This window comes from Dermacentor albipictus, chromosome 1, assembly GCF_038994185.2.
Source record: "Dermacentor albipictus isolate Rhodes 1998 colony chromosome 1, USDA_Dalb.pri_finalv2, whole genome shotgun sequence".
In the NCBI taxonomy this organism is placed as follows: domain Eukaryota; kingdom Metazoa; phylum Arthropoda; class Arachnida; order Ixodida; family Ixodidae; genus Dermacentor; species Dermacentor albipictus.
The window spans coordinates 463719096-463745517 of NC_091821.1; the positions used below are offsets into that span (position 1 = coordinate 463719096).

At 51.0% G+C, this 26422-nt stretch overlaps 1 protein-coding gene and 1 non-coding gene across 2 annotated transcripts in view; both read right to left on the minus strand.

Annotated features, from left to right (window-relative positions):
• Positions 1-26422, minus strand: part of LOC135905597 (glypican-5-like) — a 174511-nt gene that overhangs the window by 80793 nt on the left and 67296 nt on the right. The window contains exon 2 of the mRNA XM_065436546.2: positions 5531-5698. Within this exon, the coding sequence (XP_065292618.2) occupies positions 5531-5698 (168 nt within the window). The remainder of the gene's footprint in view (positions 1-5530; positions 5699-26422) is intronic.
• On the minus strand, positions 23061-23246 carry LOC135905647 (U2 spliceosomal RNA). The gene has a single exon (XR_010565438.1). It is a non-coding gene; the product is annotated as a U2 spliceosomal RNA (small nuclear RNA).

Consider the following 26422-nt stretch of genomic DNA (forward strand, 5'->3'; position numbering starts at 1 on the left):
CAAGAATTAGAATCATGCTTTTCATTCTTTTTTTTACCGTAACCAACCCGTCACCGCGAAATTAACAAACACAGAACATTGAAAGAATACTTTGTAAATGTTCACTGAAGCGCTCGCACGTCCATCAAAGCCAGGGGTAAAGAAATATGGAAATCAAGACAGAGGCTGCTCGTCGCGCTTCGTAATATATAACAAATGTCAAGCTGGTAAAGTCACGCAGGACGATGCGAAATTCGCAGCACGTGACCGTCACCGTGGCACGCAAGGAGACGTCCTCATTGTCATAACGCGCAAGAGGTGACAGTTACACAGTGTGTATTTTACAGGGGCAATTCCACTGTCTACTGTTCATGCGCATGCCTCAGAAGCTCACTGCGTGCGTGCGTGCAGTCGCAGACCGTTCAAACCCACTCGTAAAAGCTGGCTTCTCCGCAATAGTATGCTTTCTCAGGAGAAGCCCACCTTACGTGTATTTTTTTTTTTTTTTCAAGCGACAGTTCAGATTTCGGAAGTATTTACGTAACAAAGGACGTTACCGTGTAATCTTTGTTGTAGATAGACTAAAGGGGCACTGAAAGAAATCCCACCAGCGGCTCCGCATTTTCGAGATCAGTTCGCGACTGACTTCAATGCGCCTTGTTTATCCGCCGTGATTCACAGCGACGGATTACGTTACCAAACAACAAAGAAAACAAAAAGAAGGCGACTGATGCATGTATTATCTTCGTACGTGATCTGTCAGTACAACATTGACGCGTTAATAACATGTATGTGCCTTTGAATCATCTTGTTGCAGAACGGAGCAGTTTCTCAGACGTAACCAGTCATCTGCACACATATAATGCGCCAAACGCTGTCCCTGCGAATACGCCACCATGACCGGCAGCGTCTGCTTAGTGGCTTTGGCATTGCCTTACCAAGCACGAGATCGTGGGATCAAATTCCGGAAACAGCGGCCGCATTTCAATGGAGGCAAAATGCAAGGATCTTGCATTGGGTGCACGTTAAGGAACCCCGCCAGAGGGTAAAAATTAATCCAGAGTCCTCCACTACGGTGTGCATCATAATCACATTGTGGCTTTGGTACGTGAAACCGCGAAATTAAATTTAAGTTCATCATCGTCATCATCATCATGAGCCTGGTTACGCCCACTGCAGGGCAAAGGCCTCTCCCATACTTCTCCAACTACCCCGGTCATGTACTAATTGTGGCCATTTCGTCCCTGCGAACTTCTTAATCTCATCCGCCCACCTAACTTTCTGTCGCCCCCTGCTACGCTTCCCTTCCCTTGGAATCCAGTTAATTTAAATTATTTTACTTTAAATTAATTTATTACGTGTCCATGTTATACCGGCGCTATAAGCAAGGTCGCTTCGCGACCCCTCCCAGAAAGGCCTCACTTATATAAGTGCTTACGGAGTCAAGATCGTAATGAAGCATGTTAACATAGCTTTACTATTATACCGTTACCCTTTACCATTTTGCGCCAAGTACGCACGGGCGGTCAAATACTGCGCACGCGCAGCCTGCGGTTGCCGATATGGAGTGACAGTAGAACGGTAACAAAAGCAAAATGTTTTAAAGCTCAGTATGTACCAGACTGTACCTCGGAGAAAATCCCAGAAGAAAGCCTCGCAGCAGATACACCAAACTCCAGTATCGTTCCAACACCAAACATCGTTCATAATATAGCGCAGAAGTGTTGAAACTCGGCCGAGTTGGTAACGATTCATTTCGATGGCGTTTACAGCTGGCACGCATTAAGGAAAATGTAAGCGACCGGTCGCCGAGACATCGTGTGTCCGCCGTGAATGTCTTCACTCTACGTCTCACCGGCGCCTCGAGGACGCCGCGTGGAGGACATCGGCGCTGGGAGACGCCCGCGCAGACACCCGACTGCACGGCGTAGCTAGGCCCCCGGCGACGGTGGCACCTCGGCACGGCGAAAAAGAAAAGGGGGGAGGTCGTCGACCGGCGCGGAGGCTTAACTATAAACGGGTGACGCCGGGATTAAGAGGCGATCGCTCAGAATCCGCGGAATGCGGTTCCCAGCGCGCTCCTACAACACGTCGCAACAGCGGCGCTTCCCTCCTTTCCGCTTCTCTTTCTTTCCTTCCCACGCCCGAGCGGCCGAAGGTAAAAGAAAAGGCACCGAGCGCGACAGGACGAGCACGGCATTCCCAGGAGGAGGGCCCGCGCGTAATCTCTTCTCGCGCGGCGCGCCGAAGAGTTCCTCGATTTGTCGGGTGTCTCTCTCCTACACCGCGCCCGCGGGAGTCGACCGTCCAGTTCCTCTTTTCTTGTTTTCTCTGTCTCTCTTTCCGCTTTTTCTTTTCCTTATTTTGCTCGACGTATAGGCACAGCCGCCCACCCCGGTCCGGCATGAGCGTCGGTGGCCCACCGCGCCGGCCACTCCGTGTTATCTCAATTCCGACATTCCCGCGACGGCGCGGGCCCGACCCGATCCCGACGACGTGGCTGGGCCGCGTTTAGCCCGCAGCCGGCCTGCGGCGGGGCGCGCCATCTTGTTTGATGGACGCGCTCACCGCGTGCCTACGGGACGTCGAAACTCCGTAGCTTTCGGCAAGAAACACGATAGCGCAGTGCCGGGCCGAAATTGGCGGTGCCGCCTTACCTATAAAAAGGGCCGCCGTCATCCCTGCTGCAGAGTCGGTTCCGGGCGGTGAACTCATCGCGCTACGTCGAAACAGCCTTACGTAACTTCCGCGTTGTCCGCCCCTTCGCCTATAAGCGGATTAGCTCAGATTGCAACAGCTCGGTAACCGCAGTACAAAAATCATCGTACCGTACTTTGGCGCTGCTGTCAATGCGGAGACTCCCACCCTTCGCCCTGTTGCTTTTAAAAGGAAATAAGAACATGATAAATAAAAAGCAGGAAGGTTAACCCAGCCCTGGGGGAACGGGAAACAGGGGGAATCCTATAATAAAGAGAAAGAGTTGATGCGCGTTAGAGTCGCCGACGTATTCGGAGCCTTAGTGAATTGCCACAGACGGTCGGCTCAGTCTAGAATAACCGCAGCAGCGCTTTCGTGACCTTCTGCAGCCGAAATATGCGAGACGATCGTCCCGAGATCCATCGCCTCGGTTTAGCGCGGTGCGTAGGGAAAGCTGTTCATGTTCTAAAGGAAGGCAAGTAGCTTAGAAGGTGTTTGTCCTGTTTGTTCGCAACCACAGACATTGAAATCTGCTCTATCGGTCATGATCCCCACCAAGAAAGACGGTAAGCGTTGCTATAGCTACAACCAGGCCTGGCCGCGCGAAAGCTGCCGGTAATGACTCCACTCGACCCACAGTTATCGAGTGCGATATAATCCGAACGCTGTCATAACACGCACAGAAACGGATAACGCCGAGGACGCAATGAACCGAGGAGCAACAAGGCTGTGCGCCTTCGGTCCATCGTATATGACGCCCTACTAACATGCCCACATGGCCCACCACTCGCACTCCTAGCTCCGTACCGCGAAGTAAATCCCGGTGTCTTGAATTTGACACAGAATGTAACGCGTTAATTTAATGGACTCCAGCGTAGAATAACTCCCGCACACGACAGCAAGTGACACCAGGTCCCAACGAGGACACCGGATTATATAGGAGGGAGGTGTTCCGGCTCCTCCCCACTTTCAGCAAGGATAGGGGCCACCATCGTGCTTTGCTGCGCTGTAGGACAAACAGCTATTCCAAGTGCCGTCAGCGTTTGGCTCGGTACCTGACGAACGGAACGCGTGAGAGGTTACATATTCAAAACCCCGTAAGTCGTACTCGTAGAGCTCATTGCGCACACCAGCCATGTTTTACTGTTCCATACTATAGCTTAACCACCCGTACGGTTCACTTCACCTGTGCCGCTGAGCATATTCTTATTATCATTATTATGCGCAAATAAACGCGACAGCCCACTGCAGCGACGGGCATTCTGCCCTCTGGCTCAAGCCAATCAGCGTTTAAAGAAAAGAGCAACGTGGTACACCTGAAATCGGCTGACACAGAAAACGTTTTATCCGGCAGTACTTGCGAGCTGGCCAAGCGGAACGGCCGGGGGTCCCCTACCGTCCTTGTCGTTTCGCCTGTGAAGTTATATTACCGCACCCCACACCTCGCGCTCAACCACTCGTTCTAAAGTGAAAAAAAAAATGAAAAACGCGCGCGAATCCTTCAGCTGCATAGCGGAGCACTCCGCCACGCCTATATCTGCTAACGCGCGCCCTGTTATCTCAGCTGTACAGCGTCGCAGCACTGGAGTCGATGCCTGAACGAGCGCCTTCGCGGATCACCCAAGTGCACGGCGCGTGTTCGCCTCCGCAACATTGATTAATTAGCGTGGCGCGCCCAGCCGCGCTAGCACTTACCCACCTCGAGTCCACCTCTCGCTGCTCATGAGCCGTCAATCTCGGGGACTTTCTCCGGAGTGCGACGACGCTATGCTAAGCCTTCGTCTACATGCGGAAACGTTCCTAGCAAGATGAAACAAATCATCCAAGGGTATCAACGCCTAATGCGCGTTGTACCACCCCCACTGTATCGTTGTACGCCACTGTCGCCAGCATGGCCGCAATAAATGGTGCCCAGAGTTTACGACCACGTGTCTCCGGCTTTGTACGTGCATGACCTGCGGGGACGTGGCGGGTTATTTGCCGAGGCGTGCTCTCCCGCGACAAGTGTCGAAGCCTGCGGGACTGGTACAGGAAAGTACGGAAGAAAGTAAAAAAAAAAGCTGCTAATAACAGCTGTCACTGTCGCGCTGCGCTGTTGACCTCGGCGTACGAATGGGTTTAAATGAACGAACACATCCGGTAGGATCAAGAGCGCCTACAAATTTGCGAAGCCTGCAGTATACATGCTACCGCCAAATATAGGCCACCTAGTGAAGCAAATCGATGCTTGTAAGAGCGCGGTTAAATGAATTACCTACCCGTTAATGTCCTCGTAACGCAAGCAAAGCGCTTTTTAATCAGGTATTAACTGTAAAAAGTAAAAAAGAAGCAAGCAAGAAAAGCTTCGCGCAAAGACACCCGACGGTCTGCGCCAGAATATCGGAGAGAGATCGTATCTGGCGATCTATATTTTAGTCGCTGAACGCCTAACAATAACCTAACTATCATATAGTACTTCGTGCCAAAAAGATAATAGGGATAGGAATCAAAGAGACTGGCAGGCCTGCATCGTTTATATAGCCGAGAAAGCTTGAGGCGGTCCTCAGCCAAGTGTATTGGCAGCAAGCCGCGAGACAGCGTAACAAAAAAAAAGAAAAAAAAGACTCCATTCTGAACACCGATAACAATAAAAACAAAGAGAAAGCATGGTCAAACAAACAAAAAATCTCTAATACACAACAGCGAAAACCTTTAAGGAACGAAAGCGAGAATCCTCTAATAGACGAACGCAAAAAACGCGCAATAAACGAAAGGAATAGACCTGCAATAGACAAAATTAGAAATCGTACACTCTCATTCCTATCACGAGTCGATGACGCGAAATTTAAGAGACCGCAGGCGCGCGCAAGCTCACCGCGGAAGAGGGCCAGGCTGTCGTCCAGGAAGCGTCGCAGCGGTGCCGTGGCGTCCCTGAGCCGGAACCGGAAGTGGTCCCAGGCGGCCTCTCGTAGCCTCAGCTCGGTGTCTTGTGTGCAGCACGTGTTGAGGCCCGAGGCCAGCGGACACAGCGTCAGAGACCCGCCTGCAGCGACACAAAGAGCAACCAGACAGTGTGCGTTAGTAGGCCGCAGTAAGTGCATCGGCGCGGTGAAACCACGGCTAGGAAACCGTGCTCAAGAACTGCGCTTTGTATAACAAAAGCGTTGTCCACTATGTTCAAAGGACGCTAAAGCGCAACACTATTATGTTAAGTTATACTAGTAAATTACCCTTTTAAAATAGCAATGTCGCCACTATTACATGTTAAAAAAGGCTCCCCCCCCCCAAAAAAAAAAGAAAGAAAGAAGGGGAGGGCACAGTAGAAGGCAACGGTGAGACAGGTGGCGGCACTTGTCCTGCACACGTTCCCGCGACTTAATAGATTATGGACAGCGTCTGATCACGTCCAGTTAATAGCTTATTGGTATAAAGAAGGTCTATACAACATTCTAAGGAAGTCAGACACTAAACATGTCAAGCTTTGAGCACTGTTCCTTCGCAAGAAAGGTCAAAATGCGAAAAAGGAAAAAGAAAAGTATTTAAAATATTTGGCGTACATAAACAGACAAACAGTGCTGCGGTTCCGGCCACAAAATTCTATAAAGGGAAGGAGGGGAACCGACTGTCGTGCTAGTGTCGGTCCACACACCCCTCTCCCTCAGACACATACAAAAAAATATATATATATGTTCGACCTTCTATTGCTTCCGCTACTTTCTCAACTCTCTTGCGCTAAGTGAAGAAAAAAATGAAGTTTAGAAGGAAAACAAAACGCACGTAACCGGTCTACACAGATTAAGCGTTGCATTAAAGTGTATACCTTGAAATGGGATTGCCTCAAGAGTGGTTCACCTTAAATTACACCTGAGGTATGCCGTTCAGGCAGTTTACTCCTGGCACGGCACCCAGTAAAGGACCTCATTGCAGATAACCGCGCATACCAAGTCGTAATATTATTCTGCACAGGACGACCTGGTTCGAGGCCTTGCCTTACATGACACGTAGACCCGCCCTAACCGAATGATATACGTTGGCGTCACAAATAAATTCAGGGACGATGAGAAAAGTCACATAGGGGGGGAGGGGCTCCGGATCTTGAACGTGCGCCAAAAGATCGGCACACGACGTTTCGCTGATCGGAATGCGTTCGGCACCTCTGGTGGGATTCGAACAGGCGTCCTAGCTCTTAGCAGCACAGCGCCCCATGTGCTGCGTCATCGCGGCTGCAGATCCCATCCCATTTCCTAGCGATCAACGCCTGGAACGTCAAAACGATTCACTGAGCGCACATTGCACTTCGTGTATGGCGTGATCGGTGACAAAGTGACGACACGTTGCCTTGTGAGGAGTGCAAGCACGAACGATTCTGAGCGCGGGAGAGGGAGGAGTCCCGACTCTTGCTTCTTAACTCTCGAATGAAAGCACGGCACTCGCAGCACAATCTGATTGCTTTTAATTGTAGACCGCGCGCGCAACGACCCGCCAAATCCAAATCACGATAGAAAGCGTTCGTGCACACCAACGTCGTGACGTAGTGCAGCTGAACCAACGGTAGCCGCTGCAGAGCACGGACAGTGGAGCGACAACCCGCTGCCGCATAATGCCACCCCAACGGAAACGCCCCGGTGCGCTGTGTAGTCAGTAACGCTATTAATCCGCAGCCAGGAGAACTAGACCTCTAAGCCGAAACGCAAAAAAACGCCCGCGTCCCGTGCATTGGGGGCACGTTAACGATCCCCCTGTAGTCGAAATTAGTCTGGAGGCCCCCGCTACCACGTGCCTCACAATCAAATTGTGGTTTTTGGCACGTAAAACACCAGAATTCGTTCATTCATGCATTCATTCATTCAGACATTTAAAGCTGGAGCGCCCGCTCGCTGGCTCGGACGCCCGTACACACATTGCCGCTGGCGTTAGAACACACTCCACCCGTTTATTCATTTTTTTGCCTCCCGGCGCGCGCGCACCCAGGACTGCGAAAATGAGGCAGCGCACCCAATATAAGCTCTCTCTCTCCCGCTCTCTCTCTCTCTCTTCATTCTCGCACGCGGGCCAGCCGCACAGTCTGCCGCGGCAGGCGGCGTGTTCGAAGCCGGCGCGAACGAACCTCACACGCGCGGCCGAGCCAGACGCAACAGCTGCTGCCGATCGAGGCGGCCAACCGTCTGTGCGAGCCACGCACGCACAAGCACGCACATACACAACGATGCCCGAAAGCCCACACGGCGGCCAAGTGCGCACAGAACACAAAAAACCCGCGCGCAACTGCGGCAGCCGCATGCGGCGGCGTGGTTGCCGCTCGTTGTATGCCCTCGCCGCGCGCTACAACGCGTATATTCCCCATTCACATTACACGCAGCGCGCATACTGCGTTCCGCGGAATGGCCACAGTCGCCCGCGTGCTGGGGAACGCTCGGAATGTCGTATCCGGCTGCCCCCCTTATACACGGCACCGTATGGGCCTCGGGTACGCGAGGCTCGCGCGTCTCGTTGCCATCGCCGGGGTGCTTCGCCATCGCTTTAAACCGGAGCCCCGTAGCTGTGCTGGGACGTTAAGTGCCAAGCATATATAGCTTGGCGCAGTACCTCTTCGCATTCCAAGCAACGCCCATAATGACGCTTTTAACAGCCCTCATACTGCACGAAAAAAAAAAAAGACAATGGAAATTCGACAATCGATTTTATGTGGTCCCTCACTTGGTTCTGCAGCACAGTGGAAACTGCTCTTCGCTTCTCCGACCTCCCCTGCACCCTCACCAAGTAAAAAAAAAAACAAGTTTGCAGATTAAGAAAACAGTTAAAGATGCAAAGTCGAAAAGATAACAAAGAAACTTAATTGTTAATCTACAAAGCATTGTGTCGGACAATAACCAAAAGTATCAATTTATAGACCATATCAATGACAAAATTTTCATCGCATTTTCTCTCATGTCACACTACATTTAAATAGATTTATGTATACGATTCGGATACCATTAAAAATATATTAAACCAATTTAAAGCCATTATTCCGAGTTTATTACATAAAACCGGGCCTACATTTCCACCATTGCGAAATGTGGTAACGTAGAGGCCCGCTTCCAACTGTTGTCAGTCTCTTTAGGCGCTGCGAGTCCGTCTTCGCCGCAGGGCACCACTACCATGCAGCGAAGCAAACAAACACGTTTTCATTATTTTTATTATTAATGCATTAGTGCTGCTAAATATGCGCAGATGCCTGCCAGCGGCGCCGGCTACTCATAATGCCGAAATGCAACTACACTAAGATAACGCGAAGAATGGGGGAAACTTGAAGTGCTTAGGAACACGAGAGCAGTTTATGTGGCGTAACCACGCGAACGACACACAGCCTTTAGCTTCCGGACGCGATGTACATTCGACTACCGTTAGAGCATTGACGCTATCGTTGTATCCGTCGGGTTGAGATCACGCGCGGGGCCCCCTCCCGGCTTCCATATTCCCACAAAAGTGAAACGCTGCGATAAGACAAGCGCTGAAACGATTTGCACGAAATCTGTTGCATTTATTTTATCGGCGGGAACTGCGGGCAAGCAAGGAGACGGATGCAATGACAAGAAAAGCGTTCAGAAAATGCTGAAGCACCTGGTAGAGTCAATGCGCGTGATTCTCGGTGGTCGCCAGAATCCGGCCGCTAAATGTGCCCTGCAGGTGCCTAGCCGTACTGGAGACGCTTATCGCACTTCTTACATGCTGCAAAGCGTTTGCTTGGCGCCTGTGCTGCTCACGCAGAGGAGACCCACACACCAGCTTTGTCTTAGCGCCCTTATCTCCAAGTTCACTTGAACTAGAGTACAGACGAGATATGGAACCCGTTAGTGGCTTCGTGGATGAGATCTGAATGTTTATCAGAATGTTGAACTTGCTTTCGCCGTTGTGCATCCCTCTTCCTACGTCATCATCATCCCTCATCAGTTTTGTGTCCCCGTTTCCCTTTCCTCTGTGTAGAGTAGCAGGCTAGAGCGCGTTAGTTCAGGCAGACCTCTCTGCCTTCTTTGAAATAAATTCTCTCTCTCGCTCTCAGTTAACAGCGTCGGCAGCCGTGTTTGGTTTAGTGCTGCTTCTGATTTACCGAGGCCCCATCTTCTCAGGCTGTGCGTGGCTTCTTGGTAAAAGCGTAATTTACTATTCATGTAGCTTAACATAATATTCCCATCAAGCGTCCCTCTAATGCCTGATACCTGCCTTCGTCTGTACGTGACTGCAATCTTCCAGTGCGAGCGCACAACCGATTCAGCTGCGAATGAACAAGCTGTCGGCGAACGCCTTGCAAAGTCAGTTTCTGAAGTTACGAACAGTTTGTTTTACTGTACACAGGGCTTCGAAGACACGGCGCAGAGCCTCTTGGCCGCATATGCTCTTCACAACACAACAAAAGTTGCGAGTACTCAGGTCAATCACTCCTTTTCGCAAAGCGAAATAGAAGGGTTCAGCAAGGAATTTATCCACTGGAGAAAGCAACTCGGGATCTGTGAGAGGAAGGCATCTACTAGGCATAAATACACCGAAAAAAGAAACAGACGGATAAAATAAAAACTAAAAAAACGCATAGTCTTTGACTCCCAACTATCGTCTGCGCATTGCGTCTTAGCGTTAAAAAAAAAAAGAAAGAAAGGAAGAAATAAAGCGGGAGAGTGGTAGGCAGTGGTGGGGGCAATACATGAAGGACGGCCGGCATTCCGTTGCCCTTTAACTTGCGCGAGTGATGGGTAACAGATGCATCAAAGGGGTGTCCCCGATTCTCAAGACGTGACGAAAAACAAAAATGACTGATCGTCACCCCGAACGTCCCCCATCCCGAAACTATACGTTCCGCCAAGACCAGCGAAGACAGAAACGCCAGGGACACGAAATATCGCGCGCTCCTCGACAATCTCCTCCCCTCTCCGTACGTCGGCGAGATTTGCAGCGTCGTTGAAAGTCTCGCAACACGATCTCAATGGATTCGCCACACGCCAGCCCGCATACGCGCGCTGCTAAAATTTCGCCACTGCAGCTGAAACAGTCGCGGAAGAGAGAAAGCGGGCGCGGGAGGGAATCTGCCCACAGCGCAGCAGCTGCGTGCCGTGGCAACCCGGCCCAGTTGTGCCTAGTTGTGCCCGCTTGCCGCTCCTTCCACCCGCCCGCGCAGTGGCCGTGCCGCCCACGAGTTCTGCCACGGCCGTGGCGCGAGCTTCTGACTGCGCATGCGCCCGCTACGGGGCCGATGATCCCGCTCCAGCTGAGCACGCAGTCTCGCAGTGCCTGGCTCGCGCGCGATGTCTATGCACCGCCCGCCATCGACGCGAGCTCGATTTTCGAACAAAGCGGTCGGGGGCGAAAAAAGACGCAGGACGCTCTCACCGTTGCAAGTGACGCAGTGCCACAAGCTTTTTTTTTTTCTTTGCGAGGTTCTTGCTGCTGGAACTTTATCGACGCTGAGGTCGAATAGCGAACAGCCATCAGAAGGCTGGCATCCTCTTATCCTTAGCGAACGCTGGGTCAAGGTTAGGTTAAATTAGGTCTTGTATTTTGTTCCTCTTCGCACCGTTTCGTGCCACCTTTGTCTTTCTTTATTCTGGAACGTGAGCTGACTTGCTCACATACTATACACCTATACCGGTTCTAGCATTGACACCAAAATTTTTACAGTGACGACTATAGGCAGCCGGAGACACAGTCGATTTGGCGTAGTATCTTCCAAGTATTTGGGCATACGAAGCGTTGCGATTTCCACCCAGTTTACGTTACATTAACACTGAACATCACAGGGCGGTGTCAATCCCCTTGGCTATCCTTGCCAATCCATTGAGCACAGAATAAGGCTGCCAATAGCTCCACATTTAATTCCACCCGTGTGCGTTACTCGCAACATGATTTTTCCACAAGTCAATGCCCTAATTTATAACAAAATTTGTCTCGCGCTGGCACGTGCTCCAGAGCCTCTGCGTATGCGCGAAAGGCTCCCAGATGGCTAGTACAGATACATCGGGCTTTGCTAAAAAGTCTGACTCCCATAAAGGGGCTAAAGAACAAAAAAAAAAGACACCCCACATAATCAAAAACAGTCTGAACAGCTCGCATTCGAAAGGACCCAAGTGGACCATACACTAACGCATTATTTTTGCTGCGGGAAACTACGCGCAATCAAGCCATCACAACAGACAGCCGCAACGCCGTTCTTCATTCTATGCTGCAGATAGCAGAAATAGCGCGAGGCCAACACGTCAAAACTTATCGTAAAAAACAAAAAAAAACAGGAAAAAGAAAACTAAAGCGGTGGCTGGCGCTTAACCGAGGTTAACACGTGTAGTTTATAAATGGCGCCATGCATACGATTGCCTGCGTCTTGCCCGCATGCTACACACCGGAGGCAGCGAGCATGATTTGTGCGCGTAGGCGGGTCTGCGAGATCCAAGGTAACCCGACTGGTTCTCCGCGAACATCTCCCTGTACCTGTGTGTGCACAACGAGGCGTGGTTACTGAAGAAAGAGAGAGAACTAAAGAAAGGAAAATGAGAAAAAAATGAAGCGCGTATATATTCCCTGTACGGCTGCTAGCGTGTATGGCTACGGCGCATTGCATTAAAAAAAAAAGCAATAAAGGTCCCGGGCTGCAGAGCGGGACGGCAGGTTGGCGAAGGGCGTTCGCCTTGAACCGTGACGCCCGCGTGCAGCCAACGGAGCGTGCGTTATACTGGAAGAGGAGACCGCTTCGACTCGCCGGACGCAGAACCTTGAGAATAAAAAAAGTTGGGCACCGTGTCAACACGCTGGCGAAATCGCCTATGGCTCGCTCGTCTGCGGGTATCCAAATCGGCGTGCAGACCAATGCCGCAGCTTCGTATATGACGCGCGCGGCGCGTTAGCGATGAGCTGCGTCAACGTCTGAAACTACGGCGACGTGTACAGACGACGACGTAATGTCATAGTTGCTGCAGGAGACGCGGCTAAAGCTGTAATGGTGAGAGTTGTGGCTAGATTCATCATCTTCTGCCTGCTAAGAGCATTGGTCCCCTTTGTAAAGTGCGGGGAAGGTTTGCGGGCGTGCGCCGTTAAAGTGATTTCTCAGTTTTTTCTTTCCTTTTATTTTGTCGTAAAAAAAAACGACCCTAGCACACAGGCGCTCACGCCGAGTCGTTACCGAATTGATTCCTTCATCAATTCCTCCATTCACTTTCTTCCCCTCCCCTTAGAGAGCTTGAAAATAACGGTGTTCGTAGAAAGTCCCACGACAAAGCCGAAATAGTCCTCCTTCCAACAAAACTGCTCGTCATTAAAAAAGAAAGAAATTCTGGGGTTTTATACGCGCCTGAACGACGATCTGATTATGAGGCACGACGCAGAGGGGGACTGCGGATTAATTTTGACCAGCGCAGGTTCTTTAACGCGCACGTAAATGTAAGTGCACGAACGTTTCTTTTTTTTTCTTGCTTTTTTTTTCACCCTTGTATTTCGCGCACGTCGAAATGCGGCCACCGCTACCGGAAGCGAACCCGCGACTTCAAGCTCAGTGCCGCAACGCCATAACTATACAGGGTGTCCCACGTAACTGTGGCCAAACATTAACAATATGCAAATGTCACGTAGCTGGACAGAACCAAGGTAATGTTTACCGTCGCTTGGAGATACTCAGGTTATTTTTCATTCTGTCTAATTACATAATCAGTCTTAGTTAATCAATCAACTTCTCAAATAGTATAACTAGATGAAAAATGTAAATGAGAAAACTGTAGAGCATCATGAAAAAATCCCATAGAGCTTTCTGTTGCTCGAGTTCTCGATGCGTGCGACATGAATGTTTTTTTCCAAGCGTGAAAGCAGCCCGCAAATACACGCAAAATGGCCGCGCAACTGCCCGCTCGAGGCAGTTTGCGTGTATTCGCGGGCTTCTTTCCCTCGGAAAAGCACTTTTATGTAGCACGTATCGAGCAACGGGAAGCTCTATCGGGAGTTTCTCATGTCACTCTACAATTTTCTAATTGACACCTTTAACCTAATTATATTATTTGAGAAGATTATTAAAACTAATTGCACAATTAGGCGGAACGAGAAAAAAATATTAGAGTACCTCCAAGCGAAGGCAAACAATACTACCTTGGATCTGTTCGGCTACGTGGTATTCGCATATTTTTACTGTTTGGCTCAATTTACGTGGGACACCCTATATACTAGGCTACCGCAGCGAGCAGGTATAGCCCGTTTTCTTTGTCTTCGCCCCTCTCATTCTAGTAACCTAATTGGTGGCAACTTCGGGTCGAACAATATGAAAATAAGGTACATCAAGAAAAACTACGTAGCCCTTTATCACGTCCAAATGAGCGCAAGTGAAATCATTAGCGAAACATACTTTCTTTGTATCGAGCGCTGAGCGAGACAATTAATGGCAAAGGAAATAGAAAACTATGAAGGTCTTCGCCAACGAAGCGTGCCCGGAGGTGTGCCAAGGACAGCAACAATTCGCGTCCGATAGTCCGCAATAACTCCCGAGCGCCTACATACGGAAAAAAGAAAACAACAGAGCCCTTCTACGTGTAAGAAAGTCAAATTGCACCACGATGAGAGTTGAGTAAAGTAAGATACTTCGTTTTGCTTCCTTTTCCTTACACGATTTATAGATGGAGACTCCGCGGTCTCACCGTTCAAAGTGATCCGCGTTTCGCATGAACACAACACTGGCGGTCAGATATTTGGCCACCGTCACAGTGGTTATCTGGGAAAGCAGGAGGTCGAACGGCTTGCACGAAAAAACAAAGTGCGGGAGAATAGCGGAAGAAAAAAAAATTTTCTCTCTGTGAACGTGGGCTACTAGAGATAGTGTTCTACCATCTGAGCTAGCTTGCCAGGATTGTTGTTCGAATGTACGAGAAAACATAAATCTCTTACACGGAAACTGAAAAGCAAAGCCATTTTCCAGCTGCCGTTTGACGTCTGTCTGGGGTCGCCACGGCCGCTATAGGCGGCGGTACCGTTGGCACAGCAGACGTCTTCATTCTTGTAGGCCCTCCGCCAAGCGCAAGTGTGTTATTGAAGTAATTGACTTTCTCAAAGCAAAATGTATCAGAAAATTCGTAAAGTACGACTCGCTCACAGTGTACAGACATGTAAGCATCGGACTGTAATTCGAATGTACGAGAAAACAATTTTGTTACGCGGAAAGACAAACACAAACCCCTTCTACAACTTCCGTTTACGAGTGAGCGCGCCACGAAAAATCCTGACCAAGTGGAGGCTAACAGTTTTGCTGTAAACCGAGTTTGGAAAAACGCAGTTCCGGATGCTTCTTCCCCTGGGCCGAAACGATAGCAAAATTACCAAACTTGTGCGGCGCGCCACTGTTATTGCGATAACGGTACCGGTGATAGACGTAGTTTTTGTCATTACGCTACCAATCAACATGAATTATGTGTTTGGTGCCTTTAACCAGGGAAGCAGTCAGGAACTCTCGGGTGAACAAACTATTAGCGGTAGCAGTAAGAAGCCCTCTATTTCAATCTGGAAAATAAAATAAATGGTACCACACGGGTATAAACGGCTTAGTCACTGTTTAGCTTCCACGCATACAAGCGGCAGACCTGGTATATTGAGCAGACAACTATATTCACCCGCAACTATCAAGGATAAACACATCAGGCCATTCGGGAAAGTTGATACGTCGAAAACTTTACAAACAGCGCACATGCCGCTAAATACGACGAAAGAACGCCGAGCCGCAGACTCAAGGCGATGTGAACGTCAACAACACTTCGTCACGCTAAAGACAGAACAGAGAGAGGCTTGCACCCTTTCTGGAAGAGCCAGACACACCAAGGCAAAGCCCTGACACACCATCGTATAGACGCTGCCAGCCGCTGCGTCACAACCCAACCTCCGAGCCAGCTTCGCTGTACAGCAGTATCTGAAAAGGATGACCGCGCAAGCAACCCCGTCCAATTGGAAAGCGTGAAGCACGTCAAATAAGGGCGAGTGTCACGACTTTGCGAGCATTAGTCGCTGTTGTGCCATTACCACAAGCCCGGATCCCGAATCTGCAAGATGCAGAATCTATCCTGCGAGCGCCATAATTCTCCCTTCACAAGTCAAGATGCTGCGCCTTCGTGCGGGAGAAGCCTCGGCGGAGCAGCGTGTTTTGACGTGTCCGCGTGTGCCCGACGGCCCGGCGCCGCACCTCCCTTGCCTGGAGGTCACCGCGCGCGCGAACTTTGAACCGGGTGGCCAGCGCGGTCGCTGGTTGGACCCCTCGGACGACCGTCGTGTGCTGGCTTTGTATTGGGCCGTTTGAGTGACAATGGGCCTCGGGGATTATAAAAGCAGTGACACGCCGCTCGAAAACAGGATCCGCCGACCCCACCTGGAGAGAGGGTCGCTCCCGACTGGGGTGAGATGTGTCACGCGTTTTCGCCGGACGCCGTCGTGCGAGAACAGTCGCGTTTGTGTGAGCTCTCGGCCCCAGTGCCGATCCGTTCATGTCCTGTATGATAACCTGTATATAATGTATAAAGTCCCTTTTGTTATTCTCATCGACGCCAGGCTCGGAGTCTTCGCTACCAACGCTCTGTCACGAAACGGGTGACGAGCGCTACGGGACCACAAAGCCGTTATCGTGGTGCAGCGGTTGAAGTTCGTAACACTGGCGGCACCGGTTGGATGTCGTAACACTGGCGGCACCGGTTGAAGTTCGTAACACTGGATGGCAGCTACGGGATTGACCGGCATCAGCTACCTCGGCGCGGTGAGTGCCTGAAGTTTACCTCAAACACCAGACTTTCTTTGACACAGGTTATAGTAGCTTAGGGAAGGATTTGGTGTTGCATTGTGATAACCTTGTGTGTTTCAAGCCTAGTAAGAGTGTTTTGAAAACCAGGGGATGCTAAGGGGGTAAACAGGGCAGTGTGTGAAATACTTGCATATGTCTTACTAGTAGTGTTATAGTAGCGTACGGCAGGTATATTCAAAAAGGGTAAACAGCAGGAGGACAGTGTGAACGATGGAGAAGTACAAGGTGAAGGAACTTCTCGAAATTTGTGAGGAGTTGGGCATTGAGTTGGGCTCGACCAAAAGAAAGAATGCGATCCTTGAGGTCATGAGGACTGGGGACGTAACGGCTGAGGAAGCCGCTGAGGCCTGGGCGGATATCAATGAACGTCGGGAGGAAAGGAGAAAAAAGGAACTTCGCGAGGAGGAAAAGGAGGAGAGGAGAGAGAGGGAGCGACGTGAGCACGAGCTTAAAATGAAAGAGTTGGAGACCCGAAATAGCTCGCCAGCGCCTAGTCTCACTTCTAATGTTCCAAGAATACGCGATCAACTTCCACCCTTTGTCGTCGGAGAGGATATGGCCAAATACCTCGTGAAATTTGAGCACGTGTGCGAACGGAATAGCATTGAGCGATCCCTCTGGGCACAGAATCTGTTACCGTTGCTTCCTGGGGAGGCATCAGACGTAATAACTTGCTTATCGAAAGAGGCGTTTGAGAGCTACAGTGATGTGAAGGAAGCGCTACTGCGGAAGTACAAATTGTCGCCCGAAGCTTTCCGGCAGAGGTTCCGGTATGCAAAAAAGGGTAAGGAGTCGAATGTTGACTTCGCGTTTCGTCTAAAAGCCGACCTGGTGGAATGGCTGAAGGGCGAAGAGGTGTACGACGACCGCGACAAAATTGTCGAATGCATCGCGTTGGAGCAGTTCTACCGTTGCATTGATGAGGATGTCCGGCTCTGGCTGCAAGATAGGCTAAAGGAGGTTAAGCTAAACAAGGCAGCAGAGTTAGCGGAAGAGTATTACACCCGCCGCAGCTTGCACAGCAAGGCAGTGCGCATAGAAAAAGCAGATAGAAGAGATGGGTTTTACGGGAAGCCCGACGAACGGAAGGAAATCACGCGTCGCGAGTTTCGGGACGACGAGTCCCTTCCCAAAGAAACTGTAAGGGATGGACAGAATGCATCTCAGAATGATGACGATGGTCCGAAACAGCGAAACGAAATGACGCGTTCTTTTGAAAAACGGAGACCGTTAACCTGCTACAATTGCAAAAAGCAAGGGCACATCGCTGCAAGCTGCCCAGAGAGAATTGCTTTTGCAACGATACAGGAAACTCACAAAAACATACGTCTATTGGAGCCCTATGTGCAGGAAATTAAGGTAAACGGCAAGAAGTGCCGAGCACTGCGGGACTCTGCAGCAACTATGGACGTTGTTCACCCGTCTTTCGTCTCCTCGAGTGATTTTACGGGAGAGTGCGTTAGGATACGGCAAGTGGCCGAGAAGGAGAGTGTCTGTTTACCGATCGCAACGGTTAGCATTGAAGGAGAATTTGGGAAACTTAACACCGAAGCCGCTGTGTCAGCCGCCCTCCCGGAGCAATTTTCCTACCTCTTCTCAAATAGCTCGGAGCAGCTGCTGAGGGATCAGGGCAAATCATTCTTTGCCGACGTGGCGTACATGGCCCCCACGCGATCCAAAGCGCGCCCGCTGTCGAGGGAACTTGACTTAGCGTCGGTGAGCGAAAGGCGGTGCGGCACACGGACCGATCACGGTAACTTGAGTGGCGAGCAGTCACGGGAGAGGCAGAGCTCGGAGGCTGGCCTAGACGAGCGGGTCCTGGAAGTGAGTGGGAGTGACGCGGGCAGTGCTAGCCGCGATAGAGACTCGACGCCGAAATTAGGCGACGCGGGCTCCGCACTCACTCCGGTTTCCGCCAGCTGGCAGGAGCAGGCTGCAGTTGAAAGGGAAACTCGGATTCGCGAACAACAGGAAGATTGTTCACTAGCCGATCTGAGGAAGAGCGTCAAACGGGGAGTGAAAGAAAAGGGGGTTTCATTTGGCAAGGAATCTGGCTTATTGTACCGCCGCTACACGGATAAGCAGGGTCGCAAATATAAGCAGCTTCGGATTCCGCGAAAATATCGCCGGGAAAAATGAATGACCTCATTTGCTTCCTCAGTAGTATGTTTTCGGTCCAAAGCGATTTTAAGGGGACCATTCTATTTGTAATTATTATTGCTGATTAATAATTGTTTCTATTTTGTTGCGTTGTTAATTTGAAAACTGGTTGTTTGAGCCTTGTGTACTGGATCGTACACCTGCCTCCTGTTGCAGCGGGAGCAAAAAGGGGATAGCAATTTAGTTAGGTTGATTTGAATTATGGCCTTGTCTGGTGTTTGACGGGAGACAGAGGGCACTTGTTCGTGTTGGGTGTTGCCTTTTGCCGGTCGGTTTTGCAAGCTGCAGAACGACCAAGCGGGACCAGTGGCGAGAAGCAAGGTCTTAGGAACGACCCGAGCGGAGCTGGTCAAGGTGCCTTGGCGACGACGTGGTGAGCAGAGCTCCTGTCCTGGCGAGTCGGACCTGGGCACGTGAGGTTACCTGGCGTCCCGACACTGGACGTGAACTTGGACGAGCCTGACGAACGTGCGCGCCTGGCATCCGAGCCACGTGGAGGCAGCTCGTCTTCCCGGCGCCTTATCTGAGGGCGGGGATGCTGTTGTGCCATTACCACAAGCCCGGATCCCGAATCTGCAAGATGCAGAATCTATCCTGCGAGCGCCATAATTCTCCCTTCACAAGTCAAGATGCTGCGCCTTCGTGCGGGAGAAGCCTCGGCGGAGCAGCGTGTTTTGACGTGTCCGCGTGTGCCCGACGGCCCGGCGCCGCACCTCCCTTGCCTGGAGGTCACCGCGCGCGCGAACTTTGAACCGGGTGGCCAGCGCGGTCGCTGGTTGGACCCCTCGGACGACCGTCGTGTGCTGGCTTTGTATTGGGCCGTTTGAGTGACAATGGGCCTCGGGGATTATAAAAGCAGTGACACGCCGCTCGAAAACAGGATCCGCCGACCCCACCTGGAGAGAGGGTCGCTCCCGACTGGGGTGAGATGTGTCACGCGTTTTCGCCGGACGCCGTCGTGCGAGAACAGTCGCGTTTGTGTGAGCTCTCGGCCCCAGTGCCGATCCGTTCATGTCCTGTATGATAACCTGTATATAATGTATAAAGTCCCTTTTGTTATTCTCATCGACGCCAGGCTCGGAGTCTTCGCTACCAACGCTCTGTCACGAAACGGGTGACGAGCGCTACGGGACCACAAAGCCGTTATCGTGGTGCAGCGGTTGAAGTTCGTAACACTGGCGGCACCGGTTGGATGTCGTAACACTGGCGGCACCGGTTGAAGTTCGTAACATCGCGTGCCATCGCCGCGCTCGTCAGAATCCCGAAATAACGGCGGTAACTTTTCTCGCGTAACGCCCTTCATCTATGCCCGCCTCCTCCCACCCCCTACCCCTCCCTCCCTTCCTCCCAGCCTTCGCGATGACAGCGGCGGAGCTCCGTCGTGCCAAGAAAGAAACACACAAGAAAGAAACACAGGAGGGAACGCCACCTTTACAACCAAAAAAAAAAAAAAATAGACGCTCTGAACACTAAGTGGTGGCGCCGATCGTAGTCTCCTTCGTGGTAACGCGCGTGTCCGGCCTTCCTTCTCTCTCGCGCGGTCAAAAGAGCCGCGTATCCCTAATCCGCGTGTCGTCGTAGCGCGGCACGCAACGGGGCACTAGACGGCGCTGTGGGAGTGTAGTACAGTATACACGTGTGTCGCCGGCGCAATTAGACAACGAGAGCACGTATACACACTGCACTACGGGCGCCCCTAATCGTCCGCTCGTTGCCGTCTTCGTAATCGGTCCAAACCCCCGCGACTGCGAGCGCACCCTCCAACACGCATTCTTCCCCCCCTTTCCGCCGCGGTCGAGGATGGCGGGCTGTCGCAATGAGCCCCATCCGCCGCCCACGATCCCTCGCGCCTTCTCGCCGCCAGCCACCCCCAGCGCAGCGGTGACTGAGCGCGTGTGTGGTGCCCTCCAGCTGGGGCTCCGAAGCGCGGGCAACACCCAACGCAACGCGTACACCCCTCCCCCACACCTTTCCCACTCTCAGGCCACCAGCGCCTCCTTCGCGGTGCGAAAAGCGCGCGCGTGCCAAAGCGGACGCGCTGCGAGTCATCGCTGCCGGCATTCCGGGAGGAGCAGCAGGACGACGACGATGATGCCGCGCGCATCATCTTCTCCCCCTTCCAGCGTTTCGGAGAAGCAGCCGACGAAAAAGAAGCCACTGGCGTCTCTTCTTCCGCCGCTGACCTCACTTCAACCTCACCTCTCTCCCCCACCCCCCTCCTTTATAGCGGTCTTCGTGTACTTTCCTTCTCGTAGCATACTTTTAACCAGGAAGCGAGGGAGAAGGGAATCATCGCTCCAGACGGGGCTGTTAGATTAAAGGAAGGGTGGAGGAGGAGGAGGCTGAAAATAAGGAGAGAGGGTGTTCAATCGGCGACGAGCGTCGGTGGTCCCGCTTAATTAGCGAGCAGAGGCCGCTTCTTTTCGCTGGAAAGAATAGGGAGGGAAGGGGGGCGTTGCTACGGGGCATAAAGCTCACTCACGCTCCCTCATTGGACTCACAGAGGGTGGCTGTCTGATTCACGGCCCGGTCCGGCGCAGGCAACGGGAAAGGGCAATAATCGTCAAGATGGAACACATTCGGAACGAAGGTCGCGGCCAAACGCCAGGTCGGAAGTTGCACACTGTGCAACAAGCGGTTCATTTTGTGTTTCACATGTAGCCACGTAAGAACAAAAGAAAGAAAGCATTGAGGGCAAGACCCCCCAAGTCATCAAAATTAATCCGGGATCTCCAACTACGGCGTGCCTCATAATCAAATCGTCGTTTTGGCACGTAAAACCGCAGAATCCATTAAAAAAAATAAGAACGAGAGACCAATGACGTCGGCGATTATTCTTAAAAGTGAAGCTTCATTTGAAGGAAGGGCGGGGGGGGGGGGGGGGTGGCAGTCAGCCCTATTGGGTTTGGCGTGGTTGCTGTGTCAGTCAGTATCTAGGCGGATATATATACGAAGACTACATGGTCGCCAAATTGAAGTAGCAGCGAACGGGTTCTATAACAATTCTATGCTGGCCGGCAAAGCAGTGCAAGTAAGCGCACCGTTGACCAGCGTAAAAGCAAGTCCGACATAAAGCCTGTAAAATGCTGCCAGCTCACGGGTAGCTCTAATTGATTACATTTAACGTATTATGGTATCTATATTATTTTCCCACCCGCCGTGGTTGCTCAGTGGCCATGGTGTTGGGCTGCTGAGCACGAGGTCGCGGGATCGAATCCCGGCCACGGCGGCCGCATTCCGATGGGGGCGAAATGCGAAAACACCCGTGTACTTAGATTTAGGTGCACGTTAAAGAACCCCAGGTGGTCGAAACTTCCGGAGTCCTCCACTACGGCGTGCCTCATAATCAGAAAGTGGTTTTGGCACGTAAAAGCCCATAATTTTTATATTATTTTCCTCGATTTAGCCATACGGCATGTGCCACTGCGACACAGGAGGTACAGAATCCCTAAATGTTCCTTCCTGCGTGCCGTTCTATTCTGTGCAGGAGGCTCTGACCGCCATTCGTTACTCGTCAAGCATCGCGTATTGGCTTCGTTCTCGTGACATCGACGCGTGCACGGAGACTACCACTGGGCATCCACCTGCGTTGGAGTTGGCATTTCGGCATAGCTTGTGATCGATGTGGTAAAGACGCATATGAAAAAACAGATGACAATAAGGTTGTCACCTTTCAGGAGGACAAGCATGCATATTGGATGAGACTACAGTTCCATAGCACGAAAGTAAACAAAATTCTATGCATTGCCGCCAGTTACAAAGCTTTTACATTGCGTACAACTTGGCTAAAAATTCGCTTCACATAGCTTGCAACATGTGTGTTGATCTACATTCTCGTCTTTGTCGTTCTTTTGTTCGTGGTCTGGGCACAGCATCCCAGATGAAATCAAGTAGCGGAGTCTACGTGCACGTGTTCTACCAATGCAACGCACATTTCGGAATGAATGAATGAATGAATGAATGAATGAATGAATGAATGAATGAATGAGCAAACGGAAGCCTAACGACGAAACTTAATACGTCTCTCGTTAACGATACCTAAAACAACGGAAACGGGTTTATTCAACTCTGTGAGGCAACTGCGGCGACCTTGTCGCTTTTTTTTTCTTTTTGCAAGTTTAGAGCACCGACCAACAACCAATTTCATCGTTCCTTCAAATATAGTTTCTCGTCCGTGCGCGTAACTTAACCGCTGTGTCCTACATTCTCACCTCTTCCCGTCGTTAGCCTTGACACGCGTGCACGTCTCGTGACAGGATTTTCAGGGACATGCCGGCCCGCGCTCGCATAACGGTCGCCGAGCGCTCAACGTCCGTCACGCCTGACAACGGTCGCTGGGACGGCGCGATTGCCGGCGATGTTTGTGACGCTATACGTACAGCTGCAGCTGGTGATGGTGGTGGTGTTTGTTTGTTTTACAGCGAAGCCGTTTATGGCTAGCGTTCTGTGCATTTCTGTTTTGCGCGCGCGAAAACTGTGGGCCGATCCCGGAGATAGCGCAATACCGGGCCGAATCAACGGCGGAGGTGAAGCAGGCTACACAGCACTCCGCCAGCCAACTTACAAAAGTAAGTTTAATATCTCGGGTCCAAACTGAACCCGTATCAGATATTTAGCGCACGAGAATAGGTACTACATTTTGACCCGCGTCGGTCATGTCTACGTTCGCACCGCCCTCTCATTGTCGGCGTTCCAAGCGCTTGCGTGTCTCCTTCCCTCTCCTTCCGCTCTACCCTGGAGGCGCTCCCGTCGAAACGTCACGCGTGTCTAGTTTCCTCTGGCTCCGCGGAGCGCCGGTCCCGTTGTTCACGCGAATGTATAAATCACGCTAAGTGAGTTCGTGCCTTTGTTCAAATTTATGAGTCATCTCTGTGTCGTGTGCCAAACAGCTTCGCTGGTCATGCACCTTCGCAGAGTGGTAAGGCTCCTTTTTTTTGCTGTTGTTCTTCTGAACAAGTGGCACATACCCACCGTGGGAGATCGGCCAACAATTGGGCTGCTTCCAGAAAAATGAGATGTTTAGTTCAAAGGAAACAAAACGAGAAAAACTACTGGGTAAAAATGCATTAATGCTCGGTGTTCAAAGTGCAACGGTCGCCATGCTACGGTGAATCCAAGAATGGTTCAATAATATACATTTACTTTATTATGAAGGCAGCCGATGGGCGTGTTGGAATCTCAGCGCTGACGCCCGTTGTTGCAACTGGGTCGCAAGCCCCAAGGGTAGCGTTGGCCTGGCGGCCTGGGGCACAACTGGAAGCATCCGAAGGTCCTGGCAAAGCATGAGTCGACTGCTAACAGAACAACTTGTAGCATCGCAAAAGAGCGGCCGGTTAAGTCGACCGAAGTGGAGAGACGGGAGAGCACGTTACTCAACAGAAGAAATCGGAGCCACTTTCCTGGCGTCCGGGGGCAGCTTCTTTTATACTCTCGGAGTTGAGGGCAAGAAGGAACGTCACGGAATGAGGCCACGTGACGGCGGGGCACGGACAAGCTGAGAGACATGTTGAGACGAGTGTAGTGACGCATCCGCCGGGACGGCGCCGGTCAGACCTCCTCGCTTCACACTTGGGGAGCTCCTCTCCCCGGCTGCCGCGCTTTGACAAGCGTGGGCGCCAACATGCACACACACACACACGCACACACGAACACACGTGGCATCGAAACATGCCTGGACGCGCTTGGCGGGGAGGCGTCGCGGCAGCGCCGAACGGGCCAAAATGTCCGCCGCTTTGAACGAAGCCCCGGCGTCCGTTGCATCCGCGCCGGCTATACCGCGCGTCGTAGGCGAAACGTAACAGGCGTCAAGCGTAAAGTATTTTATCGCATTGCGAACATTCCGGTGGCTCTACCCCAACGCGCAAGCTCTAAAGGAAGGCAGGACGGGGACATTCGTGCCAAGGACAAGCTAGCTTTGCAGGCATGGCTCTCGAGCAACCTCCTCCTCCGTAGTGAGGAAAATCGCCGACAATCCAGGATGAAGTGGTCAATTCTTTCCGGTTCACGGCGCCGTATGCACAAAACGAGATACCGCCAAAACAGCCCTAGCTCATATATAGAAATTTAGCCTCGTTACAATGAAACCTCAAACTTAGATGCTCAGCAGGATTTCTTCCTGTGGTATATTCCTGCTCGTCGTCGCGGTTGTTCACTCTGATTATGAGGCCACAAGCAGGTAGGTGGGCATGGGACTCACGAGAAAAAACACAAACAAGAACGTTTTGAATGCTAACTAGTTATACATAAATTAGAAGAAAAAAAACACAGGAGCCGGATAATATACAAGTCATTTTTCTTCTATCAGGACAAAACAATGCGATACGTATATAAAGAAAGGGCAATACAGATCGTGTCCTTTATATCAGGCGGACAGCAGCCCCTCCTTTTTGAACCGTTGATCGCAAATACAAAGACACGTGATGCAGATTCTATAGCGCCTTTGAGGGGGGGCTCACGCATATTCAAAACAGTCCAGTGGGCCGTATATGCCGACGCCCCGGGAAGCTCTCGCTGGAAAGACCATACGTTTTATAACAGATAAACCAACCAAATACGTTGTTGTTGTGATCGACGACGCCGCCACCGTCGTCTATTTACTCACTCGCTTATTTAACCCTTAAAACTCATAGCTTCGTCATACGTGCGCCGTTTCGAAGTAAAAGACAAACTGACACGTTCCTGACACTTCCCGAGGCAAAAAATGAAATGCGCAAAGCGAAAAGAAAGCAATTTGCCTGGCTAGTCAGACTTCCGACAACACAGCGCCGGAAAAGAAGGATTCGTCAAACCGGACGCTGTGCCAATCACCGCAGGATGTTGGCGGGCATTACACGACTCCCAAGTCCGCCCTCCCCCCTCACCCCCCCCCCCCCCCCACCGGGATGCTGCAAAGAGGCGAAGAAGCTTGCGCCTTTTGGCGTGCAATATTGCACCGCGATGTACCCGTGCAACTTGTGAAAGGGAATCGCGCAATTGCAAGAAAAGCGTAAAAATGACATCCTTGAAAATAAATCGTCATGATCAAGTGTCCCCCTCCGCAAAACTTGGCGCCTTGGTGTGTCACTATCACTACACGCCGCAAAAGCCTAAAAATAAGATTGCCGTCTCGTCCAAGACGAAGAGTGGCGAAACAAGCACATGACACTTCCTGGCGAAAACTACCCAGCTAGAGTTCGTACGCGTTGACGCAAAGTGCTACTCGGGGGTCAAGCACAGTCAGCGCTGTCGTCAGTTTCGAAGTGATGTTCGAGACAGTCCGTGCCGCAGTTTTCGGCAACTGTTTTGACTTTTAAAATTGTCGCGTTTTAAGAAAAGGAGCCTTAACTGGAGATCTCGGTGGTCATAACAGTGTATAACGCCGAAATATATAAGCTGTTTATAAACTGTTGTAAGTTATACTTGATTGCATTAGAAGAAAATAAATTCAAGTAAAGCGACTGAGGAAGTAAAATTTGCGTATATCCCTTGAGGTTTCGTCAGAAGCACTCACCACTCGTAAAAAAAAAAGAATTACACACCAAATCAAACAAGGGATCTACAGCTTGATAAACTGCTCAGCAAATACAAACGTAGGATTTTTTTTTAAGAACATGTATTAGAAGAGATGTAGAAACTTTGTAAGGTATGTCTGAGAGACTGTTAAAGGCGTGCAAATCTGGCGTATACGCAGGAGTTCACGTAACCAAAGGTCATGTATCGGTTTAACGATTTCACATAAGTCTGTTGGATGCAACCAATTTCATTCACGTGCACTGATTCGCTGGCTGCACAAATGAGATCATTTCGCATACATACGAAAATTGAGAAGGAACTGCTAAACCAGTCTCATATTTT